Source organism: Sphaerodactylus townsendi, linkage group LG02 (assembly GCF_021028975.2).
Source record: "Sphaerodactylus townsendi isolate TG3544 linkage group LG02, MPM_Stown_v2.3, whole genome shotgun sequence".
In the NCBI taxonomy this organism is placed as follows: domain Eukaryota; kingdom Metazoa; phylum Chordata; class Lepidosauria; order Squamata; family Sphaerodactylidae; genus Sphaerodactylus; species Sphaerodactylus townsendi.
This window is the reverse complement of record NC_059426.1, coordinates 144,785,454-144,811,355: the sequence shown is the minus strand read 5'-3', so window position 1 is coordinate 144,811,355 and position 25,902 is coordinate 144,785,454. Positions and strand designations below refer to the sequence as shown.

Genomic DNA, 25,902 nt, shown 5'->3' with positions numbered 1-25,902 from the left:
ACAGTAAAAATCTGAATACAAATGTTTAAATTGCAAAAGATTATAAAGGATTTGGAGAGTGTATAAGAAACAACAGGTTTAGCAATCAGGGGGTATTTTTCCTCTAGTTAAAAAAAAGGAGTAGATTTGCTTTGACTGGGACATGTTCTCCCGTGCTGTTTTCAACTTTAATATAATGGTATGCTATATTTTAAATTTCATTTGGAGATATTACTAGTCCATTTACAACTAGTTCTTCCACAGATATCTCGGAAGGCATCAATTGTTTTTAGTTCTGATGAATGCTGTAAAAGCAGCTGAGGTCCAGAGATATGCCGAAGCAGAATCACAGTGATCATAAATACAGAGAAATTGAAGCAATGGGAAACCATGGAGGTTTGCTAGAGGTTTTATATTTTTATAACACCTAGTTGGAGAACAAAAAGAGTAACCATGATAATTTAGTAATAGTACAGAAGGGGGAAGACTTATCACCATCTAGCTTGCTTTCCACTGGTAAAAAAAAATTGGCCATGTTCGGTAGCCAATTTCTAATTGTAGAATCACTTTTAAATAATCAAGCGACACCCACAGTTCAGTTCCTCATAATTTAGAATCATGTCTGAATTTCTTGAGGAATTGCCCTACATGTCAATCAAATTGGGAGTTATTGGCCCCTTCCGCACACGCAAAATAATGCGTTTTCAAACCACTTTTACAACTGTTTGCAAGTGGATTTTGCCATTCCGCACAGCTTCAAAGAGCACTGAAAGCAGTTTGAAAGTGCATTATTCTGCACGTGCGGAATGAGCCATTGATTGGTTTGCTATGAACCACATAGTAAGTGGTTCAGATATAGTCATGTAAAAGATCTTGTGCATGAATATATTTAAAGCCATTCTGGTTGCACAACATATCCTGCAGCTCCTACCACCTTCCTCCCTGCACGTTAGAGTTCTCTAAAACTGGTTGAATAAGATCTTGCACAAGCAGAAATACAAGTGGGGCACAATAAGTTTTACTTAGCACAAGTGGTCACCATGGCCTTTTTGTTGCACTTCTCCTTGCACAAGAGCTCTAGCACACATAGAAATTGTGTGCTGGAGTCAACCTACTGGGTGAAACAACCTAGACCCCCCAAATGTTTCTGCCAGTGTTCTGTTAGTTCACAAGAACCTTCAGGTGTTTTTAGTGGGTCCACTTTTCAAGCCGTTGGCATATGGATAACCCATAAATCCCATGTACAATCTGCACATTAACAAAAACTCACTCTATTCCACCCAAATAGCTCTTTTTACCAATAGCTCTTCCTGTTATCATTGCCCCTAAGTGTAAGATCCAGCAGTCTGGAACTCAGATAGTATGTGTTTCTTCTGTGTCGCCCAAGAAAGTCAAGTTGACTTGTTGGCATGCAAGTCCATGACAGGATAGGGGGTCAGTTTCTGAGATATGCCCTACCAGTCACCTCTCTATTGGTGTCATGACAGTTCAGACTAAAATGGAAGCTAAATCTTAATTCTGGACTTTGATATTAAAATAGGGACCTATACCTGCAACATTCCTCTCTACCTTGCTCCCTAATCAACTATGCATAGCAGCAAACAATGTCTTTCCTGAAGGCTTTGCCATTGCAATCTAGATAAGCCACAGCCCTCAGAAGACAAAGGGTATGCAAACACTACTCAGTCTCAACACAATTAGCCTTCCTAATTCCTTTATTCCCTAGCTGATTATACCCTAAAATTCGGTAAAAATCAGATTCGCATTTATTTGGGCATAAAATTATCTGTATGCCAGAATAAGATAAATAACATATTCAGATATATCCGAATATTCAAGTATATCTGGAAAATTCGAGTTTGAATTTTTTTGTATTTTTGGTGCTTTTTCACATTTTGGCCTGCAGGGGACGCATTATTAATGCTAGCAACACCAACATTTCAGGTTATGATTCGGGAACTGTCTTGATGATGGTTTCCTGGCTTGGTAAATTTTGGTTCACGAGAAGCAAAGTTATGGACCCCCAAAATGGGTGCCCCATCCCCCATTGTTTCCAATGGGAGCTAACAGGAAATGGGGGCTACCTCTTTGAGAGTCCATAACTTTAAACTCCCTGAACCAAACTTGGGGGATATCATAAGAACAGTCTCCATATAAGACCCCAAAATTTTGGTGCAAGTAGATTTAAAAATGCACCCCTAACAGTCACCCAAAGACATTTCCCCAGATTCTGTGCTGTGAAGTGCCTTGACTCCACTGTAGTCAATGGGGAATTTCTTGGGGGAGGGCTGTGGGGTGCACATTTTTCAAAGTAAAGCTACAAAAATTTCAGGGTATTTTCAAGAGAGTATCTTGATGACACCATCCAGGTTTGGTGACCTTTGCTTCTGGGGGGGGTCAATGTTATGGGCCCCCAAAACAATAGGTCCCATCTCCCACCGCCCTTTGCAGCAAAGTTCACCAAACCTGGGTGGTGTCATCAAGACAATCTCCCAAAGATGCTCTGAAAGTTTTGTGCCTCTACCTTGAAAAATGTGCACCCCACAGCCCTCCCCCAGAAATTCCCCATTGGCTGCAATGGAGCCACTTCAGAACACAGAATCTCCCAGTTCTCTTCAGCAAGTTCTATGGTGGGAAAAATTAATTGTTTTTTCCCACTATAGACTTCAATGGGACTTGCTGTTATGCCCAGCTGGCTCTGTGCTGGAGATTTGGGTGGGAGTGCTCTGGGGGGGTTGTTCTGGGTAGGGGTGCCTAATTTACATCAGGGCTGCTGCTGATGTGAGTCTCCTGAAAGGAACCAGCCAACTTTGCTAAAATTTGCTTGGGAGGGGCAAATGCTGTGGACATCAGGTTCACCTTCAACTGAGTGCCCATAGCATTTGCCCCTTCCAAGCAAACTTTAGCAAATTTGGCTGGTTCCTTTCAGGAGACTCACACTAGCAGTCCTGCAGGAAATAAGTGCCCCTACCCAGAGCAAGACCCCCACCAGAGTGCCCCCCATTGAAATCTCTACCACAGAGCCAGCTGGGCATAACAGCAATTCCCCCTGAAGTCTATGGTGGGAGAAGTTATTTTTTCCCACCATAGAACTTGCTGAAGAGTCTGGCAGTTTCTGTGCTCTGCAGTGGCTTCATTGTAGCCTACAGGGAATTTCTGAGTGCGTGAGCACTGGCTACACATTTTTCAAGGTAGAGGCACCAGACTTTCCAGGTGGCTCCAGGAGGCCCTCCTGGTAATAGCATCCAGTCCTGGTGAACTTCTGGGGGCCGTGGGAGAGTGGACATTGAAAGAGTTCTGAGATAACTCAGCCAAGAGAATCTGCCAGGCTCTTCAGCAAGTTCTATGGTGGAAAAAATTAATGAGCGTTTTCCACCATAGACTTCAATGGGATTTGCTTTATGCCCAGCTGACTCTGTGCTGGAGATCTGGGAAGGGCTCGGGGGGACTGTTCTGGGTAGGGGCGTCAAATTTCCTGCAGGGCTGCTGGTGTGAGTCTCCTGAAAGGAACCAGCCAACTTTGCTAAAGTTTGCTTGGGAGGAGCAAATGCTGTGGGCACCGAGTTGAAGGTGAACCTGATGCCCACAGAACGAGTGCCCAGTCATCCAAACTTTAGCAAAGTTGACTGGTTCCTTTCAGTAGACTCACACCATAAGCCCTGCAAGAAATTAGATGCCCATACCTAGAACAACCCCCCCCCTCAGAGCCCTTCCCCCCAAATCTCCAGCATAGAGCCAGCTGGGCATAATAGCAGGCTGCACATTTTTGAAGATAGAGGCACCAGACTTTCAAGGTGGCTCCAAGAGGTAGTAGCACCCAGGTTTGGTGAACTTTGCTTCTGGAAGCTGTGGGGGGGGCAGGTTGACAGAGTTCTGAGAGAGCTCAGCCAGCAGGCTTCGTGTGTAGGAGCAGGGAAACAAAATAAGCATTTTGGTGGCCCATAAAAGTGAACCCCCAGAAGCAAAGTTCACCAAGCATGTATGGCATTTCCAGGAGGGTCTACTGGAGCCACCTTGAAAGTCTGGTGCCTCTATCTTCAAAAATGTGCAGCCTGCACAGAAATTCCCCATTGGCTACAATGGTGCCAAGGCACTGCAGAGCAGAGGATATTGGGCAATTTCTTGGGGTTCCTGTCAGGGGCACATTTTAAAGCTAGTGGCACCAAAAGTTCAGGGTCTCATCCAGAGACTGTCTTGTGGTGCAACTAGCTTTGAAAATGCACCCCCTGCAGACCAAAATGCAAAAAACACAAAAATACAAAAGAAATCAGTTCTCTAAAACTGGTTGCATCACATCATGACATTTACTAGGGCATACTATGTTTATGGAGCGGTTTGCCACTGCCTTCTCCAGTCATCCATGTTTCCACCCAGCAAGATGGATATTTCTTTTACCAGCCTCAGAAGAATGGAAGGCTGAATAAACCTTGAGCCAGCTACCTGCAACTTACTTCGGTCAGGATTGAACTCAGGTTGCGTGCAAAGCTTTTGACTTCAGTACTGCTGCTTACCACTCTGTGCTATGGAGTGGGTTTGTTTGTTTGTTTCTATCCATCTATCTTGCAGCATAGGCAAAGTATGCAATAGTTTGGTTCATTCTGCTCACTTACTGTGATCAGAGAGTAGACACTTTTAATCAGACAGTTTTATCTGTCCTTATGTAAATATTTCTGGTATTGTACCTATTTTCGTGCCGGTCTTTAACAGTAATAAATAATGTATTCATTCAGTTGCCTCTGTTTTGTGAGCAGCCTTGTGCCATGCCTACAGGCCCCCTGAGGAATGCCCTCTAGTCAGAGTCTCATGTTATTTCTATTTCTGACAAAGACAAAGCCTTTCATGGAAGATCATTTTTGACAGATTTGGGAAGAAAGGCCCCCATCTGTTGTCTGCCTTTATTCATAATAGCAAAATTGTTGTAACAGAATACCTAATCAAAGATCCGATGGTTCAGCTATTCTCCTGCAAGGTATGTATATTCTTCTAATGTGTATCGCTTAAAATGAAATTGTATATGTTTGAACTGCTGGCAACAGCTTTGTTAGAAGAGCAGAAATAAAAGGTAAAGTTGCAGGACTACTCCCACATGCTGTCTTCAGTTAGTTTTAAAATGTTCATGACCAATAATACTTGAATGTATCATTCAGAACAACTCACACATGTGCTTTGTACCAAGATCCTATTAAAAATAATTTGTGTGAAACAATTCCAGTCAATGTTCTCTGTATAATGTAAGTGGTACTGACAATAAACCTAAAAGAAACTTTTCAAAGGCACAAACTACACTACAGTTGACCCATCTGAAACAGGGACTGGCATTCAAATGAATTCCCCATGGGACTCAGTTCTGAAATGGACAGGGTCCCAACTGAGTGTACACATGCAGCCACCAACACAGTAGATATTCCTGTGATCACTTTTGGTCAGAAAAGTGGGGGGAATATTTTTTTTGTCAGAGTCACTTCAAAGGTAGGCGTGTTTGGTTACTATAGCACAAAGGTTAAGAAGGTTGGGTTCTTTTCTATATACCCAACCAATATCCTTCTTTTAATCATTCTCTTTCTTCTTTTCTCCTTTCTTTCTGGGAAAGAATCATGACATAGTTTTTGATACTCTCACCCTTTATTATAGAACACAAAGGAAATTACCTAATTTATAGCTCCAGTGTTTTTCATATTATTATTTCATGATTACGGATAAATTTTCTGTATGTTTTCTTTTAAAACTTAATTAAATCATTTAAAAAAACATAGCATATAGTGATGACCTGAGTTGTCCCTCTGAAGCCCTAAGCAATTCATTTTAACTTTAATTTGGGGTTAGAAAGAGAAAGCACAAAGTTAAAACTGACCACATGCTTGAAAGCAGATGCATCTATAAAACAATGTGATATTTGGAGGCAGGGCACCCTAAACCTCAAAGCTTGAAGCACAACATGATTGCCAATTATTCATATATTCTTTTAAAAGGTTAGTTTTAATTGCATTTGATCTCTGAGTACCATTTTCAGGAATTAAAGTTGTCTCTCTCTTTTTTGGTAGAAGTGTACAGTTCTGCTTTCCATATGAAAGTAAAAAATTAAGTGTTGCTAATTGCACAAAGTGCTTAAGGGCCAACCCTGGATCTGCATGAAGCCAGAAGGACATTTTAAAAAGTAGCGTCACAGCACAATTACATGAAAAGTGCAATGTAATTAAACAGTGGCCCTCATGTTTAAGGACTTATTAGGGGGCACTTTGGTGGGATGGGGTAGTTACAATGGAAACCTTGGAACTGCAGCTTTTTTTATGGTAGCTAATTATCCTCGGGCTCTTAGTACTTAAAGAGCAGGAAAATGAAAACCACTAAACATAAAGGAGTAGGAGAAACGTATTTTTAAAAACCAGCTTAAAATGACAACTGATTGAGGCCGTTACGGATGATAGAGTCTTTTTGTTCTTCTTAATTATAGCTTGTCCTGTTGCACTCAGCCAATGCTACATCGGGTAGAGTTTATATATGTAGCAACAGCTGGAACAAAAAGACTGTGTTAGCATGATGGAAAATGAATGGTTCTAGTTAGGCCTAGAGACTGCCATTTCTACCTCCAAATGGCAGCAGGAAAGAATTACAGAATGTAACAAACAACATGGCGAGAACTGGACTTTATGCCTCAACGCACTGCCTGCCATGCTCGCTTGGTTTCTTTCCATCAAACAGGCATGGGAATTGCTTCCAGAGCCAACTGGGGATTTACTTGAAAGTCCTCTAGACTAAATCCAGGATTCCAAAGGTGTAAGTACAGTTCTCCAGCATTTATACAAATGTGTTTAATAAAGAGAGGAAAGAACCTCACCAGCCCCACAGAACTTCCTCATAAATAAAAATGGGGAGAGTCAGTGACATAAAAATGGGCAAACATGTTCCCTTAGAGTTTAGATTCCACTGATCAGGCTGGCTCTGAGCATGTGGAAGGGACCCCTTCCTTGGGTTGTAGATCAATATCATGCCAAAGATACCCCACTTGGGTTGGGGGCAGATGGGCTTTTGGTAGTTGGTGATTCAATTATTAGAAATATAAATATATGGGTCTGTGCCAGGTGTTTTTACTGCATGGTGACTTGCCTGCCTGGTGCCAAGTTGCAGACACCCCATGCTATCCAGATAGGTTGATAGATAGTGCTGAGAAGGAGTGTCTTCCCCTCCCCAAATTCCATCTTTCCCATGTTCCACCCCCAAATCTTCAGAAATTTCCCCAGCCAAAGCTGGCAACCCTAATTATTACTGATCTCCAAAGCAGAAATCAGTTCCCCCAAAGAAAAGGGCTGTTTTCGAGGGTAGACTGTAAGACTTTATATACTGCTGAGGTCCTTCTCTTCCCCTGACTACACCCACAAAACCTTCAGGAACTTCCCAACCTGGAGTTTGCAACTCTGTATTTGAGGTAAGAGGAAAGGCATACTATAAATATTGTAATAAATATATTGGTTGTCATCAGTTGATTATCTAGGCATGAATATATTTTACAAACTGTCTTGAATGGTAATTGGGGTAGAGAGGTGTGTGTACATGTGTGTATATAAAAGTAAAATAAATATAAGTAATTCATTTCTAGTCCATGGCATAAAAGATGTTGTACAGGCAATGTCTGAAGCAAGCATAGACTCTACTTTCAGTCAAAATAGCCATTACATGTAGATCTACACCTCTTTTTGCCCACTTTTTTAAAGACAAAAAACAATTGGCACTCCAATTTTGAGTGAAGGATGACAGAGAGGGGGTGCTTACTTCTTCCTGAAGCTACACTGTTGGATGAAATCTTTTTCGCATGCTGGGGGAATAGTGAGGGGCAATTTCAATCAGAAAAACAGCCAGCAGGGATAGAGTTAAACACCTTGCTCCTTGCTTATTGCAGCCCTGGAAGGCTGCTTTTCATTAAAAAAAAAACTGGATGAAAATTGTGTACATGTGTGTGTAATGTTACTCCGGCCCCTCATTTTTTTTCTCTCAGAGGTAGATGATCACTGACTATGAGCTTTCCGTGGTCAGCAAACCAACTCCTTATTGATTCACTTGCAAGTGAAGACTATGCATAAGCAGTGAAAAACACAGGACAAGGGAAAGAAAGGGGATATTTTGTATGGATGAATATTTCCTCGGACTTGAGAAATATAGAATTTAGGTAACTAAAATCTGTTCATTCATCTTCCTGTTGTAAGCAAAAAAAAAAGCCCTTATACTATGCTGTCCAATCAATATTTTGGGATACCAGTTTTTTTGAAAAAAATCTAAAATAAATGCTTTCCACTTCTTGCTTCAGTCTAGTTTTTAAATCTCTTAAATATTTCAGATAAAATGGCATATTTTGTTGATGGCAAATTTACACTTTGGTGGTAGAAAAGTAGGCACACTATCAATATCTGAAAAAGGCATTAATTTGAAAAACAAGTGAACTTGATGCATTCTTCTTTATTCATATGACAATTTGCAGCACAGTTTGTTTTACTACTTTATTTTCCATATCGTCAGAAAAAGACATTTCAGGGTACCTCCCTCATTCCCACCTTCAGAGGCGTACCAGCAGAAAATGGCATCCGGGGGCAAGACCTGATCCCCCCAGAGAGGTAGCTACTGCTGCCCCTGCACCCTCCCCTGCATGGAGAGAGTCACCAAGAGCCAGCTGGGTTTGGGTCCTTGCGTCCTTGCAAGGACCCGGCTGGCACCCAGCGGCTCTCTGTGTGCCGGGGCCACGCCCACCAGCTTTGGGCCTGCTGTGGCCCATGGGCTGCGGTTGCTGCTATCGTGGGGGGGGGGCAATTCTGCACACACACATCCCACATGACTGGAAGGCCTGTGCCCTGGAACGTGACACCTCTGGCAGGTACAAATCTGCCCACCTTGAGTGTTTTTTTCAGACTCTCATGGTTGGAATTCTTACTCATTTTCACCCTTGTCCATAAAAGGGGAACCTTCTACTCTAGCAAATGCAACACTCACCTGGAACACGACTGGCATCTAATGAAGCATTTTCATAGGAAGCAGGAAAAGAGAGAGAAACAGAAAGAGAAAACATATTAGACACACACATGCACCAACAAGCAGCTGAGCTTCGTTGAAGAAGTTTGCTTGAAATTCACCCATCTACAGCAAGACACCCATTCATGCAAGGGAAAAGGGCTTTGGCTCCTCCTCCACTGTGCATGTAGAAATAAAACTGATGTCATATCTGTCTGGAGAGAACAAGGGGTTCCGGAATCAGATAGACCCAAGTTAAGTCAGCTCCTGCAAGAAGAATAGTTGACGTTTCATTTTACACACCGTTTCAGTCAAGCGAGAGAAAAAATTGCCCCAGCAACAAGATACTTTCATTCACATAAATTCAAGAACATTTGTTATAGTGGAGAAAGAGAGACATTGGCTCCCTTTTCTGAAAGGGTTCACAGGAATTTATGACCAGTTGCTGGGCTCCAAATTCAGTCTCAAAGAGCTAGGGGGGAAACTAGCTCTTTCACTTATTCTTGACCACTGTTCCCTTTGACCATCCTTCACTGCAGACAATATTCAGAGTTTGTTGGTGTTTCTATGGGTCATCTTTCACCAGGAAGTGGCCATACTTTGCAGGTTGAAATCTGGGCATTGAACCAATGGTATGACTTGCTGAAATGCAGTTTCATATGTTCAGATTTATAGATACAACCCAAACACCGTCCCATTCATCTTTCCCCCACACAATGCACAAGCTCTGCCAGGTGATCAAATTAACCCTGTTTTTTTTAAAAAAATGGAAAGAAACAGAAAAGATTCTGAGGGTCTGCCAAACACAAATTTGATTACGTTTATAATCCAGAGTAACACTTGCAACACAGTCAACATAGCACAGAGGGAAGGGTGAGACAGCTGTCTACTTCTGAATTGGAATGTTGCATTTCAAAATATTGTAAACCACTTGAGTAAATTCAGGTGAAAAACATCAAATAAGCAAACAAAGAAATAAACTTTTTTTTTTGTTATTGCAGGCTTAGCCATCCAGGTATTTACATTTGCCACAGCACATATGTCAAGATCATCTCAGATCTCATAAATAAAGCAGGTTAGTAGTTCAATATTTGAGGGATGGCTGAATGCTCCCAAGAGAGTTAGCTAGAGGAAGTGGACTTGAATAGATACTTTTTTTTTCTTTCCAAGGTAGCTCCATAGCATCTCAGACTGCTGCTGCATGCATTTGATCTCAGATCAACCTATAAATAGAACCCTTTAACATATTCACAACTCATTATAATCATATTTCCAGGCAACATAGCCAACTATTCAAGTGGCTAACCCAATCTTCAACATTCAATGACTAGGAGCTTTATTCCAATGCTGTCAATGAATACCAGCACTTCAACAATACCTCCTGGTAGGACATGCAGAGTCCCAACAAAAGACTCTTGCATGTTCCATATCATACTTACATACTGCCTATTCCTAGAGAAATTACACATATGATTATGATAAATTTCAACAAGATAATTGCCAATGTTTTCATTGGGTTTTCAGACAGATGGACAACCCGAAAAGTAAAATACACTCAAAATGAATTTTATACCTAGGATTATTTACTTTTTATGTTCAATTCTTTTCCATACATCTTACAGATATATTCATAATATTAATACTTTAATTCAGAATTGATGTAGGGTTCTTTACTGCCTTAGATTTCTTTAAAGATGATACAATTCTCATTTAATGAAAAATGATTTGGATTTATTGTCAAAAACTGTCATGGCCGGAATCACTGGGTTGTTGTGCAAAGTCATATTCATACTGAGACACAATCAGGTAAAATTTAAGGGAAAAGTAAATAAAAGTTGGGGTGTTGTGCAGTTTCCAGGCTGTATGGCCATGTTCTAGTAGCATTTTCTCCTGACGTTTTGACTGCATCTGTGGCTGGAATCTTCAGAGGATCTAATGGTAGTAAAGCAAGTGGAATATATATATATACCTGTGGAATGTCCAGGGTGGGAGAAAGAATAATTTGCCTGTTAACAAGCGTAAAGGGTGCAATTAGCAAACTTGATTTGCATGTGTTGGGTGGGATCCACCCATTTAGCATGCAAGTATCCATGAAGATAGCATAATCAATAGTGAAGGCGTCTGCATTGTAGTAGCCTGGCTTTTTGATCCCTTTGATTGCTTACTGCCTACAGTGGTGGGTGGTGTTCTGGGTGGTGTTCACTAGCCCTTTGACTGAAAAACACTAGAATCAAGGCAGTGACTAATGAACACAACCCAGACAAAGGATGTCTCCAGGCAGTAAGCAGTCAAAGTTAAGTAGAATGCATTAGTGTCTCCTTATGCTAGTGTGGATCCTGTTCTTCCAGCAATTTCTGCAATTAGATAACTACAGCACATAGTGTCACGACAATATCAATTTGATGCATTTTCATGTGCTAAATCAATATTATGAGCCAGTCCAGACTTAAAAAATGGGAAGAAATCTTTTTAATAGCTATCTTGGACTGGTAGGGGGATTTTTATGTTGGTCCATTTGATAGACTATGATGATGATTTTTTTGCCATTTTCTCAGGTGAGGTGCAGAGATGACTTGCCAACTTCTGTTGAATGGCAATACTTACAATTGCAACATCTGTTGCTATCTAAATATAGCCCTGCGGCATTAAGTGTCTCAGAGTTCTCGTTGCTTCTGGAAACTCTAATTGAATGGATGCAGAAAATTTGTTTATAAATATTTGATGTCAATTCATAAATATGATATGCAGAGTCTCAGGAATGAATGAATTAAGAAGCTCAATCGCCCTTTTTTGCCAAAGCAGTGAGATGTGGCCTTAAAGTTGATACCACCTGTCTCTAGGGTTCTTAAGTTTAGGATACACTAGATACCACAATGACTCTTCAGTAATGGACTGAATAAAATGTCTAATTGTTGATGTAACTCACAGAAGACATCCCTTAAACATATGCTTTGGGCATGTCCAAGTTTCCAGTTTTTTCTGGGAAGAATTTATTACTCATATCAATTCCACATTAGCATGTTCACTGATTTTCGAGAATGCTTATGTACTTCTAAATGATCTGCCTGTCTCTTGGAGGCTGATGATAGTCAACTAAAATGGACCCTCTAGGACCCTTACATTACAACACTGGAGAGACACATGCCACCTCCTGTAAATCAATGGATTGAGGGCTTTACAACATTATCAATATTTGAATGCACAGCATATACACAACAATTGCATGTGGACTTATTTTAAGATATATGGAAATCTTTTATAGAAACTTATGTGCATATCTGCCACTACTGATGTTACCTTTTTGGAAAAATCAGGAGTGTCATGAGGAAAGAAGGAAAAGAACTGTGGATTGTTATTAATATAATCTGGAACAAATGTTACTTGTATGTATGAATGAGAGCAGCTATTTTACAACTGCTTGGTACAGAACCACATTTGAAGTATGATAAACAGCAACAGCCACAAGCACTATTGCAATGCTCATTTGAACAAGAGAATAGCAGTTGCTATATGCTGAATGAGTTCATTAACTATCATATGGTGTGATATTTCTTCCACAAATCTATAAGTGTAAGCCACTCTCTTATGTTGCTGTGGAAGTAAAAATGGCAATGATCAATTCTACATGTGCACCTTTTTAGAGAGCATGACCTTTTATATTTTGTGTGAGACAAGGTAGCCTACTCTGCACATGACTGCAACTCAAGGAAAAGGGCATTCCCTCTCAGTGGGTGGGTGGGAGGCAGGGAGGGAGGCAGGGAGGCAGGGAGGCAGGGAGGCAGGGAAGGAAGGAAGGAAGGAAGGAAGGAAGGAAGGAAGGAAGGAAGGAAGGAAGGAAGGAAGGAAGGAAGGAAGGAAGGAAGGAAGGAAGGAAGGAAGGAAGGAAGGAAGGAAGGAAGGAAGGAAGGAAGGAAGGAAGGGATGGGAAGGAAAGGGAAGGGAAGGGAAGGGAAGGGAAGGGAAGGGAAGGGAAGAGAAAGAATGGAAGGAAGGAAGGAAGGAAGGAAGGAAGGAAGGAAGGAAGGAAGGAAGGAAGGAAGGAAGGAAGGAAGGAAGGAAGGAAGGAAGGAAGGAAGGAAGGAAGGAAGGAAGGAAGGAAGAAAGAAAGGAAGAAAGGAAGAAAGGAAGAAAGGAAGAAAGGAAGAAAGGAAGAAAGATGCATTACTTGCATTTTCTTAGTTAGTGATGGTGGTAACTGTGGACTTTTGGATCATGGTCATTTTAGAAAGAAATCATAAGAGCAATATTGTAAGCACATAACTCATAGGTTTCAAATTTGCAGCCCTCCAGATGTTATGGACTACAGTTCCCATCACTACGTGTGGGGGTGATGGGAACTGTAATCCATAACATCTGGAGGGCTGCGAGTTTGACACATGTGACATAACTAAATCATCCCAAATAATACTTTGTCAACAGATGATGGGAGACACTGCTAATGATCATGAGTAAGCCTACTTAATTGGGACCTAAAAACTGAACATTTTATGGACTGTAAAGGTATTGTCTAATATATTTTGTAGTTTTATGATATTAAAAAAGATACTGAGACTGCTTAGCAGAGAGGAATGATTCTATAACAGAGTCTACTCTAGCTGCACATAATGAGCTTAGCTATTAGTTAAGATCTGATCCTGCTCTATGTGAGTTTACCTGCAGAGGTAAGGTATGTGAGCCCAAAACATCAGGCCCTTTTAGTTGCAGCTTCTTGGTTGTGGAATTTCCTAATCCACTACTGTCCTTCAGATACCACACCTGTTAAACTTTCAAAATAATCCCATGCCTTTTCCTGCTCCTCCCAGGCTTACATCTGTTGCTGATATTCAGAAATATTTTTGTATTGTCAAAGGCTTTCATGGACAGAATTACTGGAGTGTTGTGTGGTTTCCGGGCTGTATGGCCATGTTCTAGTAGCATTTTCTCCTGACGTTTCACCTGCATCTGTGGCTGGCATCTTCAGAGGATTCTCTGAAGTCATGGATTGACAGATGCAGGTGAAACATCAGGAGAAAATGCTACTAGAACACGGTCATACATCCCGGAAAACACACAACACCCCAGAAATATTTTTCATTAATTTGGTTTTATGCTAGTCTCTAGTCTTAAACATAATCTCTTATTGGAAGGTCTTATAACTGGTTCTCTGACATTTATATTGTAGTCTGAATTTACAACTGGAGACTGGTAGTCATATCAAGAGTGATAGCCAAAAGTGCAGGAAACAAATATTTCAAGTAACTAAATTACAAATATACTATTGAAGACAGAAAAACAACTTGGGATAAGGACCAAGAAAATAAGAAGACAGGGCAGTCATAAACATGAATGCAAATGAATTCCAACTAGATTAAGAAAGTCATAAGAAATCATGCTGGAAAGCCTTATGTGGATTCAGATTTACCAGTTGAAGCTGGTAACGCCACAGTAGGGTCAGAATTACTAATGGTGATTATTCACATTAAAGTCCAGACACAGCACAGACAACTGGTGAGATGGAAACTTATAATCTCACTCCATATCTACCCCACATTTCAGTGGTACCCTAAGAGATTGTATATTGCTACTTCACCTGTTTGTAGTTTGCATCACATAAAGTATGTGGAATTCAGTTTCATTTTCCTCCCTTTGTTATTATTCAGTGGATTCTCAGGAGCGGTGACTAGGACCAATTAAGTCCAGAGTGAGTAAAGAATGATTTCTCAAGTTTGGAATGTTGGTAGTAGAGTCACCTGGCTTGCCTGCAGATAGTCATGGCTTCACTGCCTTGTAAAAAAACCCCACTATGAATGGGGTACACAGAATAGAAGAAGGAGGTGCTCAACCAGCCAGTTCACTAGCAAATGTAGGTAAAGACTATTAAGTGCAAAATAGCTGAACACAACCTAAGCATTCTTAATGTGGGCAATGTGTTCAAGAGGATTCCTGAAACAAGAAAATGATTTATTTACATTATTTTGTAAATATTAATTGTTTTTTGGTTCTAATTGTTTTTGTTATCAGATAGCACCATCATCAAGAGATGAATGCAGATTTTAAGTATCAATCAGTCAAATGACTAATTAACTTAAAACTTTTACTCTGCTGGCACTCTTAAAAAGAAAAAAGGAATGAAATAGAACTCAGGGAGGATGAAGTCAAGATAAATAAGCATTTTGTGATCTGTGTTTGCTGAACTGTATGGACAAGTGTTCACTACAGAGCAGTTCATTAGATGTTGTCAGAACAAGATTGGCAGTGCCACCATAAACAGTTAAATTCTTTTAAGTCCACTGACTTCAGTGGATTTCAAAGGGTGTAATTCTGCTTAGAATGGCATTTAGAAGAAGGTGAGATGGTAAAAAGTGAAAAAATGTACAAATAGGGACAAAGACATGCCTTCTATAGGCATGCATTAAAAATAATCATGGTAACACCTGGAATGCCTGTACATTTTTATAAGTTGTTTTAAAGGTTTACCTTTTTCTTATCTTAAAAAGGAGTAAAGACATGCCTTCTATAGGTATGTGTAAAAAAAACACAGTCACTGTGAATACTGGCATGTCAGTGGATTCCAATGACCTTTCTGCTCTGTTCTATTATTAGTTTTAGAGACATTTTTTGCTCCCTAATCCGAACCTCAGCTGACCCAGGAAAAAATCAAGTCTTGCATTAACTAAAGCACATTAAAACATAGCATTTTTTGCTACCCAACTGCTAACTGCATGTGTTCAGATTGGTACATTCCCTGTGCTCTTATTTCTCATTTAATGTCTTACCTGTTCTATTAATCCATTTTCTTGAACCACTTATGTTGCTGGTATTGATACGCCAAGTTTCTCTGATTCCACCAAACTTATATATAAGCTCCAATGTTTGTTGTTCTGAAGACCATTTCAAGAGTTTATCTGGAGCTGAGAGGTCACATAATTGGAGAAACATAATCCTTTCTCTGCACACTGCTTCTTTGCTATATTACATATTTATTCCTGCAAGGAACATAGTTCTATCCTCCACTGTATCCTCACAACAACCCCGTAAGTTACATAAGGCTGAGATGTGGACTAACTGGCCCAATCAATATCTATTATCCCACACACTGGGCGACTTCCTCTGCCAACAATTTGAACTGGAAAAGTAACAGGTGGTGTAAAGAATCCTCTCTCCTTCACTACCATCACACTCCAAATTCCCCTTCTTGAAAGCTATATTAACAGTGGTACCTGAGCCATATTACAGACATTTGAGAACAGTTCTTTCCTAACCTCCCAATCCTGTTTACGATCCAGCAAGTCCCTGATATCTGCTTATCTGCTTTCCACCTATCACTGTGGCCTGATATACAACATTTGGATCATACTACAGATTCGACATCCCTTGTACAAATCTAACTATCATGGGCCTCTCCTTCTGTGCAGAGGTTATCCCCTTCACTAGCTCAGAGCCCTTCAAAAATAGTGCACTAAGTCTCTTGACACAAAGGAATGGCTGGATTCCCTTTGTCCTATACACAAGAGCTCATTTACGGTGGCTTTGTACAGTGCTGAGCAGCAAGCCAAGACTGTTTGCTTTAGCTCTTTGATGCTAATAGCTGTGCAGAGACAGAGATCAGCGGGGTGACTGCCTTTGTCATCTATGTGCACTGTTCACCACCTGGGCAGGGCAGCAAAGGAAACAGGAAGATCAAGAGAGATGAGAAGGAACAGATGATATTGTAGCTCAGATCATTGCTATGCCTGTAGTGAGAAATGTCTAGGGTATTTTATTTTAATATTTTATGTGAGTTTTGTCAGTGATGAAAGAAGCAGAACTGACAGCCCTGGAAAAAGAAGGTTTTTGTTCGAGTGGCAAAAAGATAGGTAGCTCCTAGGGCAGGCTGTAACAGTTCACTATCCCTCCTGGCTCCAGTTATCTATCTCCAGGTGGGACCTGGGGATATCCCAGAGTTAGAACTGATCTCCAGGCAACAGAGATCAGCTCCCTAGAGAAAATGACTGCTCTGCAGGGTGAACTCTATTGCATTATACCCCACTGAGGTCCTTCCCCTCTCCAAACCTCTCCCTCTCTGGGCTCCAGGTATTACAACTCTACTCTTTGTAGAGCAAAGCTGAAGGGGGACCTCTGTAAAGGAACTGTGGATCTCTTCATTTACACCACAGGTTTAGGCTGCATCCTCTCTGGACTGGGGGACACCTCTCTGTTGGTAACAGAGACCAACGTGACTCTACCAAGTCCAGCCTATGAACAGCCGTCAGATGGGAACAACTCAAGATGAAAGGAAGCCATTCAACTGGTAGTGAAAGGCTTCTTCTCCAATTACTAGTCACTTGATCTCTTTAGCTACACCTACCAAGACAAGTCTCCGATTACTCTGTGAATTTCAAAGGGCAAAGTTTTAAAATAACAGATATAAGCCCAAAATAAGTAGTTGTGCAGCAAAGAGAAGACTTACTACCAAACAGTGCATTCTAGACATCCTGGCTGACATTTTGGGCAAGAATCCATTGAAAAATGTAACGTAAAAAAAATTCCCTAATCCTAGCCTTCCCTTTTTATCTCACTACAGCTAGGTGGTGTAGCAGCACTACCCAGGTGAATTGATGCACAGAAAATATATGCACTTTTTTGCTTCTGGAAAACAAATTAATAGTTACACTAATTAGTATAGTATTCTGTCCTATATTCTCTATCCTGCATTGGTATACATGTATACATACAAATACATTAACATAAACTCTAACTCAAATAAGCTTTTAGCATTGTGTAAGAAAGCACCATGAACACATGTCTATCTGGGCACAATGAGAAGTAGAAGTAATCCACATGGCCGTCAAGTTATTCTGTCATTTTATAGAAGGAGCAGGTTGTGGTTTGGGAAGAGAGTTGTTTTTTTTAGGAATAAGGAAGATCAGTTTATGTCTCAAATTAGATAATATTTATGCAAAATGATTTAATGTGTGTCTTGGTGAAAATGATATAGTAAGGCTGCAACCATTTGGGTACCCATTTGAGTAAGGATGTACCCACTTGATTTTGCCTAACCTGGATGGATCAGGCTAGTTAGACCTTGTCTCTCAGAAGTGAAGCAGGATTGGCCCTAATCTGTATTTGGAGGGGAATCCTCCAAGTCCAGGGTTTCTATGCAGAAGCAGGCAATGGCAAATTTTCCCTGTTTGTCTCTTAACTGGAAAACTCTATGGAGTCACCATAAGTTGGCTGCAATGAGACAACACTTTCCACCAGTAGCCATTTGGATTTACTGTAAAAAAAAATCCTTGAATGGGTCACTACATTTCAAGAAAAAGGGAAGGTGAGAAAAAACTGTGAAATACTGGAAAATGATTCAGTGCTTGAACAGATTCTTCTATCGAACATCTGCCCTGCTGTTTCAAAGAATGCATTACCCCCCACTTCCATTTATGCAAGAGCTTCTGTCCCTGGATGATCCTGCCACTTCAAAGCCTTCCACTGTGAACTGTGGGGGACACTGAATACCCTGCATTATTCCATCAGAACTATAACTGACGTCACACCATAATCAGCTGTTTGAAAAGGACCGTTTGTGCCATGTCTCTCCTGCCAACCAGAAAGAAAGCTAATGTCTGAGGAGTTTGCTATTCCCTTAACAACTGTCTGCCACTGCTGCAAAGACCAATACTGAGAATTCACAGCAAGAGATGAAATGGCTCTTACCTCCCAAGGGAGAGAGCGTGGCACCCCTCTGCTTAGTGCTCTACACAACCCTGAGTGCGCCGGAGGTAAATAATACTCTGACAAGCAAGGCGAAGAGCTGACCCAAGGAAGGTTCAAAGAAAAGGAGGAGGAAGTGATGATTAAGCGAAGAAAGAGCTGGTAAAGTCTGTGAATTGGCTGGGGCTGTAACCTATTTGCTGTACCCGGCCTTCAAATTAATAAAACAAATCCCCTGGTAAGTCTGCTGGAGTTATTAAGGGATGCTAATATTTCCCCTAGAGTAATCTGGAGAAGCACAGCTGGAGCTTGCAAGAGCTGCCGGTAGCTCAGGGAGGGAGGTGGCGGAGAGAGAAGACCCTTCAGTCCCACCAGATGATTTTGACAGTGCTGCCTCTTCCTCACTGAGAGGGAATGTGAGGTTATGCATGATGGAGAAGCAGGATTGAAATGTCTCCTGTTTTCCAGCCTCTACTGACAGCATAGTTTTGCACAAAAGAAAAGGGTCTTTTCCATTTTTGCTATGCTGTAAATTATTCCATGCAGGCATTCTGAACTCTGATTAAGCAAAAAAATCAAGAGTAAGACCCAATTCCAAGAATCCCAAGCAGCAAAAGTATTCAGAGAAGTCTCTGGAAAGGACTGAATAAGACCACATGAGTGTTTAAAAGGAAGATGTAGTTTGCATTCTTGCAGACAACAAAGGCTTCAACAAAGACATCACATGCAGGTACATATAGAAGTGCCATACAGAAGTCACAACCAACTTATGGCAACCCCAGCAAGGGGATTTCAAGGTGCCTGAGAAGCAGAGGTGGTTTGCCATTGCCTTCCTCTGTAGAGTCTTCCTTGATTCCTTCCCATTCAAGTACTGAACCTGCTTAGCTTCCCAGATCTGATGATATTGGGCTACACATACAGCTGAAGCATAGTTCAGGAATCATACAGAATCACTTCATTATCATAGCATGATTAAAATTCTAACTAGAAGTTGTGTCCTCGCCTTCTCTAATTCATTTTATCAAAGATGCATCTATATATTTAATTCCAAACTGTGCCTTCTGCCTGTGAATACTTAAATACACAGATGGGGACACACTCACCCTAAACAGATGCAGAAAAATCTGAAAACTAAAAAGGGTGGGGAACTAAATTCCCCTGATTTTTAAAAAAGCATTGTGGGCACAAGTGCAGGTAACACACTTACTGATGAGATAGCAAGGACCCTGGCCACAGTGGCAATGGCCCTAGGGTGCCTGGAATGGCTCCTGGCCCAGTCTGCATGATGGCAGACACTCGGGGGACTTCTTGGCTAGAGGAAAAGAGGGTCAGACTGGATGGAACCTTGGGTACTGGGTGAGAAGCAGGCCTACTCCAGTTGCCAGGGATGTCAAAAGGCAGCTGTGGACCAACTGACAGGTGGCTGGGGACAGAGGAGGTGGTGGGAGAATGTGCAGGCCAAAAGTGAAGTCAAGGCAGAGACACAGTGGAACAGCCTCTAGGAACAGAGAGGCCTGGGCTGGGGAGGCCACAAACTGACAATAGCGAGGCAGCTGCAGTGAAAAAGTGGGAGCTAAGAGAGACTTGGGGAGGTGGTGGTAGTGGGACAGGTTGCAGGAGGACAAAAACAGTGCCCATCTGTACAGAGAACTGATGGGGCTGCAGGGCATTTGGAAAGCCCAGGAAGACTGTAGCCCTCCAGAGAACAATAAGTACAGGTGGGGAGAAGGCAAGCAGGCAGAGTAGAGTTGCCAGCTTCAGGCTGGGAATACCTGGAGGTTTGGGGGATGAACCCTGAAGAAGGTGGAGTTTGAGGAGGGAAAGAACTTCAATCGGGTCTAATACCATAGAGTTCATCTTCCAAGGCAGTTACTTTCTCCAGATGAACTGATCTGTCCTCTGGAGATCAGTTGTAATAGTGGAAGTCCTCCAGCCACCACCTGGAGATCAGCAACCCTAGCAAGGAGTTAACTCTGAAAGGCAGTGGGGGTGGGCAGATGGCGGGGAGAGCAGGAGAAAAGGAATGACAGTTTTTTGGGGGTGGGGGGTGGAGAAGGACTGACAGCATGGCTGAAATGGAAAGAAACAGAGACAGAAAAGAGAGAGGAGTGTGAATGTGTGTAGAGTCATGGCCAAAATAGAAAGAAAAGACAGAAACAGATGAAGCAAGAACAGTGGTAGGGAAGTGGGGGGAATGATGGTAGCCATGGCTGAAATGAAAAGAAACAGAGATAGCAACACAGAGAAGGCATTATTGTAGCGGAGGGGTGAGGCAATGGTACACGAAATGGGATGGCTGCCCCCGCAAGATCCTTGCAGGTCTCTGCTTGTTCATCCATAACATCTACATGACATGAACTGGATGGAAGAAGTACTTTCAAGCAAATAGGAATGAAACAATCACTGCCACTGCTGTCAAATACACACACAGGAAGAGATTATGCCCATTTACTTAGAGAAAATCAAATCTAGGTTGCTTGTTTCCTAAGGGATTCCACCAGGACAATACGATAATTTGTCTTTACAGAACAGAAGTTTCATCAAATGGTGCCTGAAGGGTGGTAGGCACAGGATCTGCAGTGTAACACAGCCCTGTCATACCTACATCTTCCCCATAATTAGAAAACCTGAGTTTCTATGAATTCAGGCACCTCGGATTTTCGCCTTCCCATCTCCCAAGATGATTACAGAATAAGAACTTGAAACATTTGCAATGTGTTGTAGTGACAGGTACGCTACGGACAACATGACCTCCCCATGACCAAAGATGGAATCCTCATACTTAATTTCAGTGAGACTTCCAGACCTTGATGCCTCTCAGTTGGGTGCAGTAAATACAATCCAATAGAAACAACACAGATGGTTCTTTTTTCCTTTCTACTAATGAACAATGAGAGTCGGTTTAACATATCACCAGATATAGTATTTAGATCTGGAGTAATAAAAATTATATAATTTGATGTATTGTCGAAGGCTTTCATGGCCAGATATGAAATGATGCGCCAATATTTTCAGCCAAGCTCAATTCTTAAGAAAAAACAAAACAATAAAACTATGAAAGTATTTTGTTTAAACCCTATCCAAAAAACCTTAATTGAAAAAGAAATATCTGTAGAATGGGGTCTTACAATAAGTACCTCAGTTATGTAGTTTCTCAAGTCAGAAGTAATGATTGTAAGTATAATGCAGTTGGCTGCCTGCTTAACAAAGTTTTCAAAAAAGAAAAAAGGGATAGTAGGAGAGTTGCTGACTTAACAGGAATGGTGCAATTTGCCAAATGCCCTAATATGAGGGAGAAATCTCAGCCCAAAATAGCCCACAGAGTTATTGTGAGGCTAAAACAGAGGAAAGGAGAACAATGTAAACTACTTGGGGACCCCAATGGGAAGAAAGGTTGGATATAAATAAAATAAATACATATTAATTAACACTGTATGTTGCAAATGATTATTGTCTCAAATAGGCAGAATGCTAAAAGTCTAGCACTTAAAATATGGGCTAATAAGATTGGAAAATTGAAAACTTTCAAAATTATTTTGAATTTTGCATTGAATTTTGGAGCAAAAAAGTGGGGATAGACATAAAGAACTTGCTTTGATATGAAACTGAGTTTGAAACAAAAGAGAATGAATGTGTTACCATCTGATTGTGTCATGTGTAGTCATTATGTCTTCTGTATAGAATTACAATTATTGACTTATTGTTCTTGTAGTTTGTGTGTGTGGTGTAACTGTAGTTGCATTGCTTTGATGTTTTGTCTTTAAATAAAAATACACCCATCTATAGAGTAGCTTCACACAGGGATTGAGATTGTCTGGAATGTGCAGGATTGTCAGTATGGTGACATCTTCAGATATCAGTTAATATGACATATTGTCATCTCCATGCAGAGAAGCTGCCCTGTGGGGGCCAGAGCGTGTAGATCATGCTAAAGGAAGAAGTTCTCAAACCCTTCACAGCACTTTGCCAGCAAAAGATCCATTGACTTGTGCTGACAGAGTGCTTAGAAGCAGGCTGTGAATTATTAAAACAGAGGTTCTTATGCTTGGCAACAGCAGTCTTTCCTGAGTTAAAAAAAATGGATTAAGACCCCTTAAGTGTAACTAAGATGTAGCAGAGATAGGCTGTCCAGTTTATAGCACTCCCGCCATATGTCTCTGACTGGAAGCAGACAGATCAACAGAAATGGAATGAATGAAAACAACTTTTCTTTCTGGGCCCTTTAACATTCCAAAGAGAAAGCACCCAGGATGAGCTTGTGTGTCACTCTGCTGAGTTCCAAGTATTGCCAGTCAACAGATGGTAAAGAAAACATATGTAAAAGTTTCTGTGATTTGGGAGAGCAGTGTGAACAGAACATACCTGGACCTGAGGGTTGCCTGGTTTCTCAGGTGGGTGGGTGGGGTGGTGGGTAGGGTTGCCAGATCCAGGTTGGAAGTTCCTAGAGATTTGGGGATGGAGTTAGGGGAGGCCAGAGGCCTCAATGGGGTACAATGCTATTGAGTTTATCCCCCAAAGCATACATTTTCTCTCAGCATTCCCTCAGAGAATGGATCTCAGTAGTTCCAGAGAATCCGCAGGTTTCCTCTGAGGCTGATATTCCCTACTGGGTCTCCACTGACTTAACTGTGGCAAAAGTTTTGGCTAGAAGAGAAAGGAGACACAGAAGTTATAAACTCTGTATAAGAACCATACGGGGCTGTTCCTGTCATACTTTGAGGATGGCTTTTGGTAGCCATACATTACCTAACCCATTCAGAGGCATCACGGTGGCCACACGTAAAGGCAGAATTCTTCAGGCCTAATCCCACTAAGACACTTATATCATTTACACTGTTTCCCTTGATCATTTCAAGTGATCCTAATTTTGTTCTCCAGCTCTGGGTCAGAAATGAAGGGAGTAATAATTTGAGCAGCCTAATAGGAGTCTTTGTTTTCTATATCCGACCGCCCCCCCCCCCCCCCCGGTGATTATTTCACCTCCTGTGGCTCGAAAGCTGGCCTCGCCAGTCACAACCAAGAAATTCTTTCCAGTGCCAGCTGGGATTACTTCTGACAGTTTTGCCTTCTCCTCATACCATCCTGTCATCACCCTTCTCCTTTTCCTGAGATCTGCCTCCCATTTCCCAGCATTCAGGGTCAGGGTCAAGACATAACAAGGTACATCACAATGGAAAAACACCCTCTCCTTATTTCAGCGACAATGAAAAGGAGAGGGAGGGAGCTCCAGAAGTTGTGCCAAGGTTAAACAGCTATAAAACACAACCATGGAAATCTCCAGTTCTTGATAACAGAAAAAAACTGGACATCTTATTTGCCACTATAGGATGATCACAGGTTAATCATTATCAGATTAAAGGATAAGCAAACAGGTACACTGGAATCTTAGAAAAGAATGCCACTGAAAATTCTTGAGAATTCAGTACTATCCTAATGTCAGGCGGGAGCCTGTCATCAGGAGAGCCTGTCTGCAACTGGGAGGGGGAGTGAGGAGTCTGGATGGAAAGTTACTTTCTTTTCTGCCTAGCTGAAACAAGTAGGGGTGCCCAGACCAGATGGCTGCTTATCTCATCCTCTGACCTTGGAGATCTGTCTCACCATTGCACAGCTTTGCTTTGTAGCTGGGTAGTGCGGGGAGATGGGAGCATGGATGAGTACTGTGGGATTGATATATTGGGTTTGGGAAAAGACAATTTAGAATTGACTTTTCATTTGCTGGCCACTGATACTTTCCAATAAAGTCTTTTGAACCAAAGGTTTCAGAGTCTTGCTTGGTCTCAGATCCAGGGCTTGACATCTAAGCAGCATTACATTCTTCTAACTCCATGGATTTTCATTTCATAACCTTTATTGGCATAAGAAGCAACAGAACAATAATACTGGTAGGAAGGAGTGGTTAAGATCGTATTGAAATAACAATACACAGAAATTTTGCTACGGCTTCCAACGTCACATTGTTCTCATTATTAAGGAGAAATACAGTTTTTTGTGCGTCACTTGCCTCAACTTGGTCTACCAACAAGGGGGCTAGATACTTGGCTCTGATAGACACATACAAGGGAAACTGTAATAAGACATGCCAAACAGTCTCTTCACAAGCGAGATCACAAATACATTTCCTCTCATGGTGCGGGAGCCCCAATCTTCTTCCTTGTCGAAGAGCAGAAGGTAGAACATTGCAAGGAGCTAGTGATATAGCCCGTCGCCATTTAGGTTCTATTAACAGTTGCAGATATCCTGCCATAGTTGAGTTATTCAATAGGATACCCAAAGGGGAGGGAGAACAAAATTTATTGGCCTCATTTAACAATTCCCTGTAATCCAAATCAAGAAGTCTTTTTTTAATTGTGGCAAATGCCTCCCTTTCAGTAAGCATAGTTATATCATCGGTTGTTATCGCCAGGTCACTCAACTTGTTTTCAATCCTATGCCACCATTTGGTGGAATGTATAACTGAAAGAGCATGGTAAGAGAGACTATTCAGGTCGGGATTGAAACAAGTACGCACCCAAAATTTGAAGGTGGTGCACCAGGCTCTCGTCACCAATCGAGGTTGACCAGTTTCTAAACAAAGAACGGCATAGGGAACCAAGTGGGGAAGGCCAAGGATTTTATAAAGGAACTGTGATTGCACACGTTCCACTTCACCATTCCAAGCACCAATCCAAATTGGGATGCCGTATAATAATTGCTGAATGACCTTGGCATTGAAGGCCCGGATTGCTGCTGGGACATATCCATGGCCTTTTTCCGTGGATTTTAAAGGGTGTAACTCTGTTCAAAGTGGCACAGTGAATCTCAGTTGTGCATCTACGTCCCCATCATAAACTTATAGCAGGGCCAAACTAGACATGACACAGTTCTGCCTGTTTCTTCCAATAATTTGTTAGTCAAAGGCACTGTATTACCAGAAAGTACAGACAAAGAATCCAAAAGTTGCTACTTAAAGTCCCATATTTGGCTTGGAAGTCCAGACAGGAGTCCTTAGCAAAAGAAAGATTTTGGGAACAGTCAAGGCTCTGAGCAGAGGTTACCTTCCCAACCCTCCTTTGTAGGCCGGCCATGCTTTAAGTCTCCCCTCTAAGCACATCTGTAGGTAGGCTAGTTTAAAAGTAACTAGATATCTTTTTTAAAAACGCAGAGGGAGTTATGCAAATTTGTAAAAGGCACATACCCAAGAGAAACAGAAGACAAAAGTCTGGTCAGTGACAGGCATAGTTGTTTGTAGGGTTGCCCACTGTTTGTAGGGTTGCCAACCTCCAG

At 41.5% G+C, this 25,902-nt stretch overlaps 1 protein-coding gene across 14 annotated transcripts in view; it reads right to left on the bottom strand.

Annotated features, from left to right (window-relative positions):
• Positions 1 to 25,902, bottom strand: part of NRXN3 (neurexin 3) — a 1,536,364-nt gene that overhangs the window by 1,401,640 nt on the left and 108,822 nt on the right. For 12 of the 14 annotated variants that reach the window (XR_007243535.1, XM_048485034.1, XM_048485036.1 and 9 more), the window contains exon 3: positions 8,956 to 8,973. The exons of the other annotated variants lie outside the window; for them this stretch is intronic. Coding sequence is in view for 11 of the 12 variants with exons in the window: in XM_048485034.1 (XP_048340991.1) it covers positions 8,956 to 8,973 (18 nt within the window). In the remaining variant the exon portion in view is untranslated. The remainder of the gene's footprint in view (positions 1 to 8,955; positions 8,974 to 25,902) is intronic. 14 annotated transcript variants of the gene reach the window in all.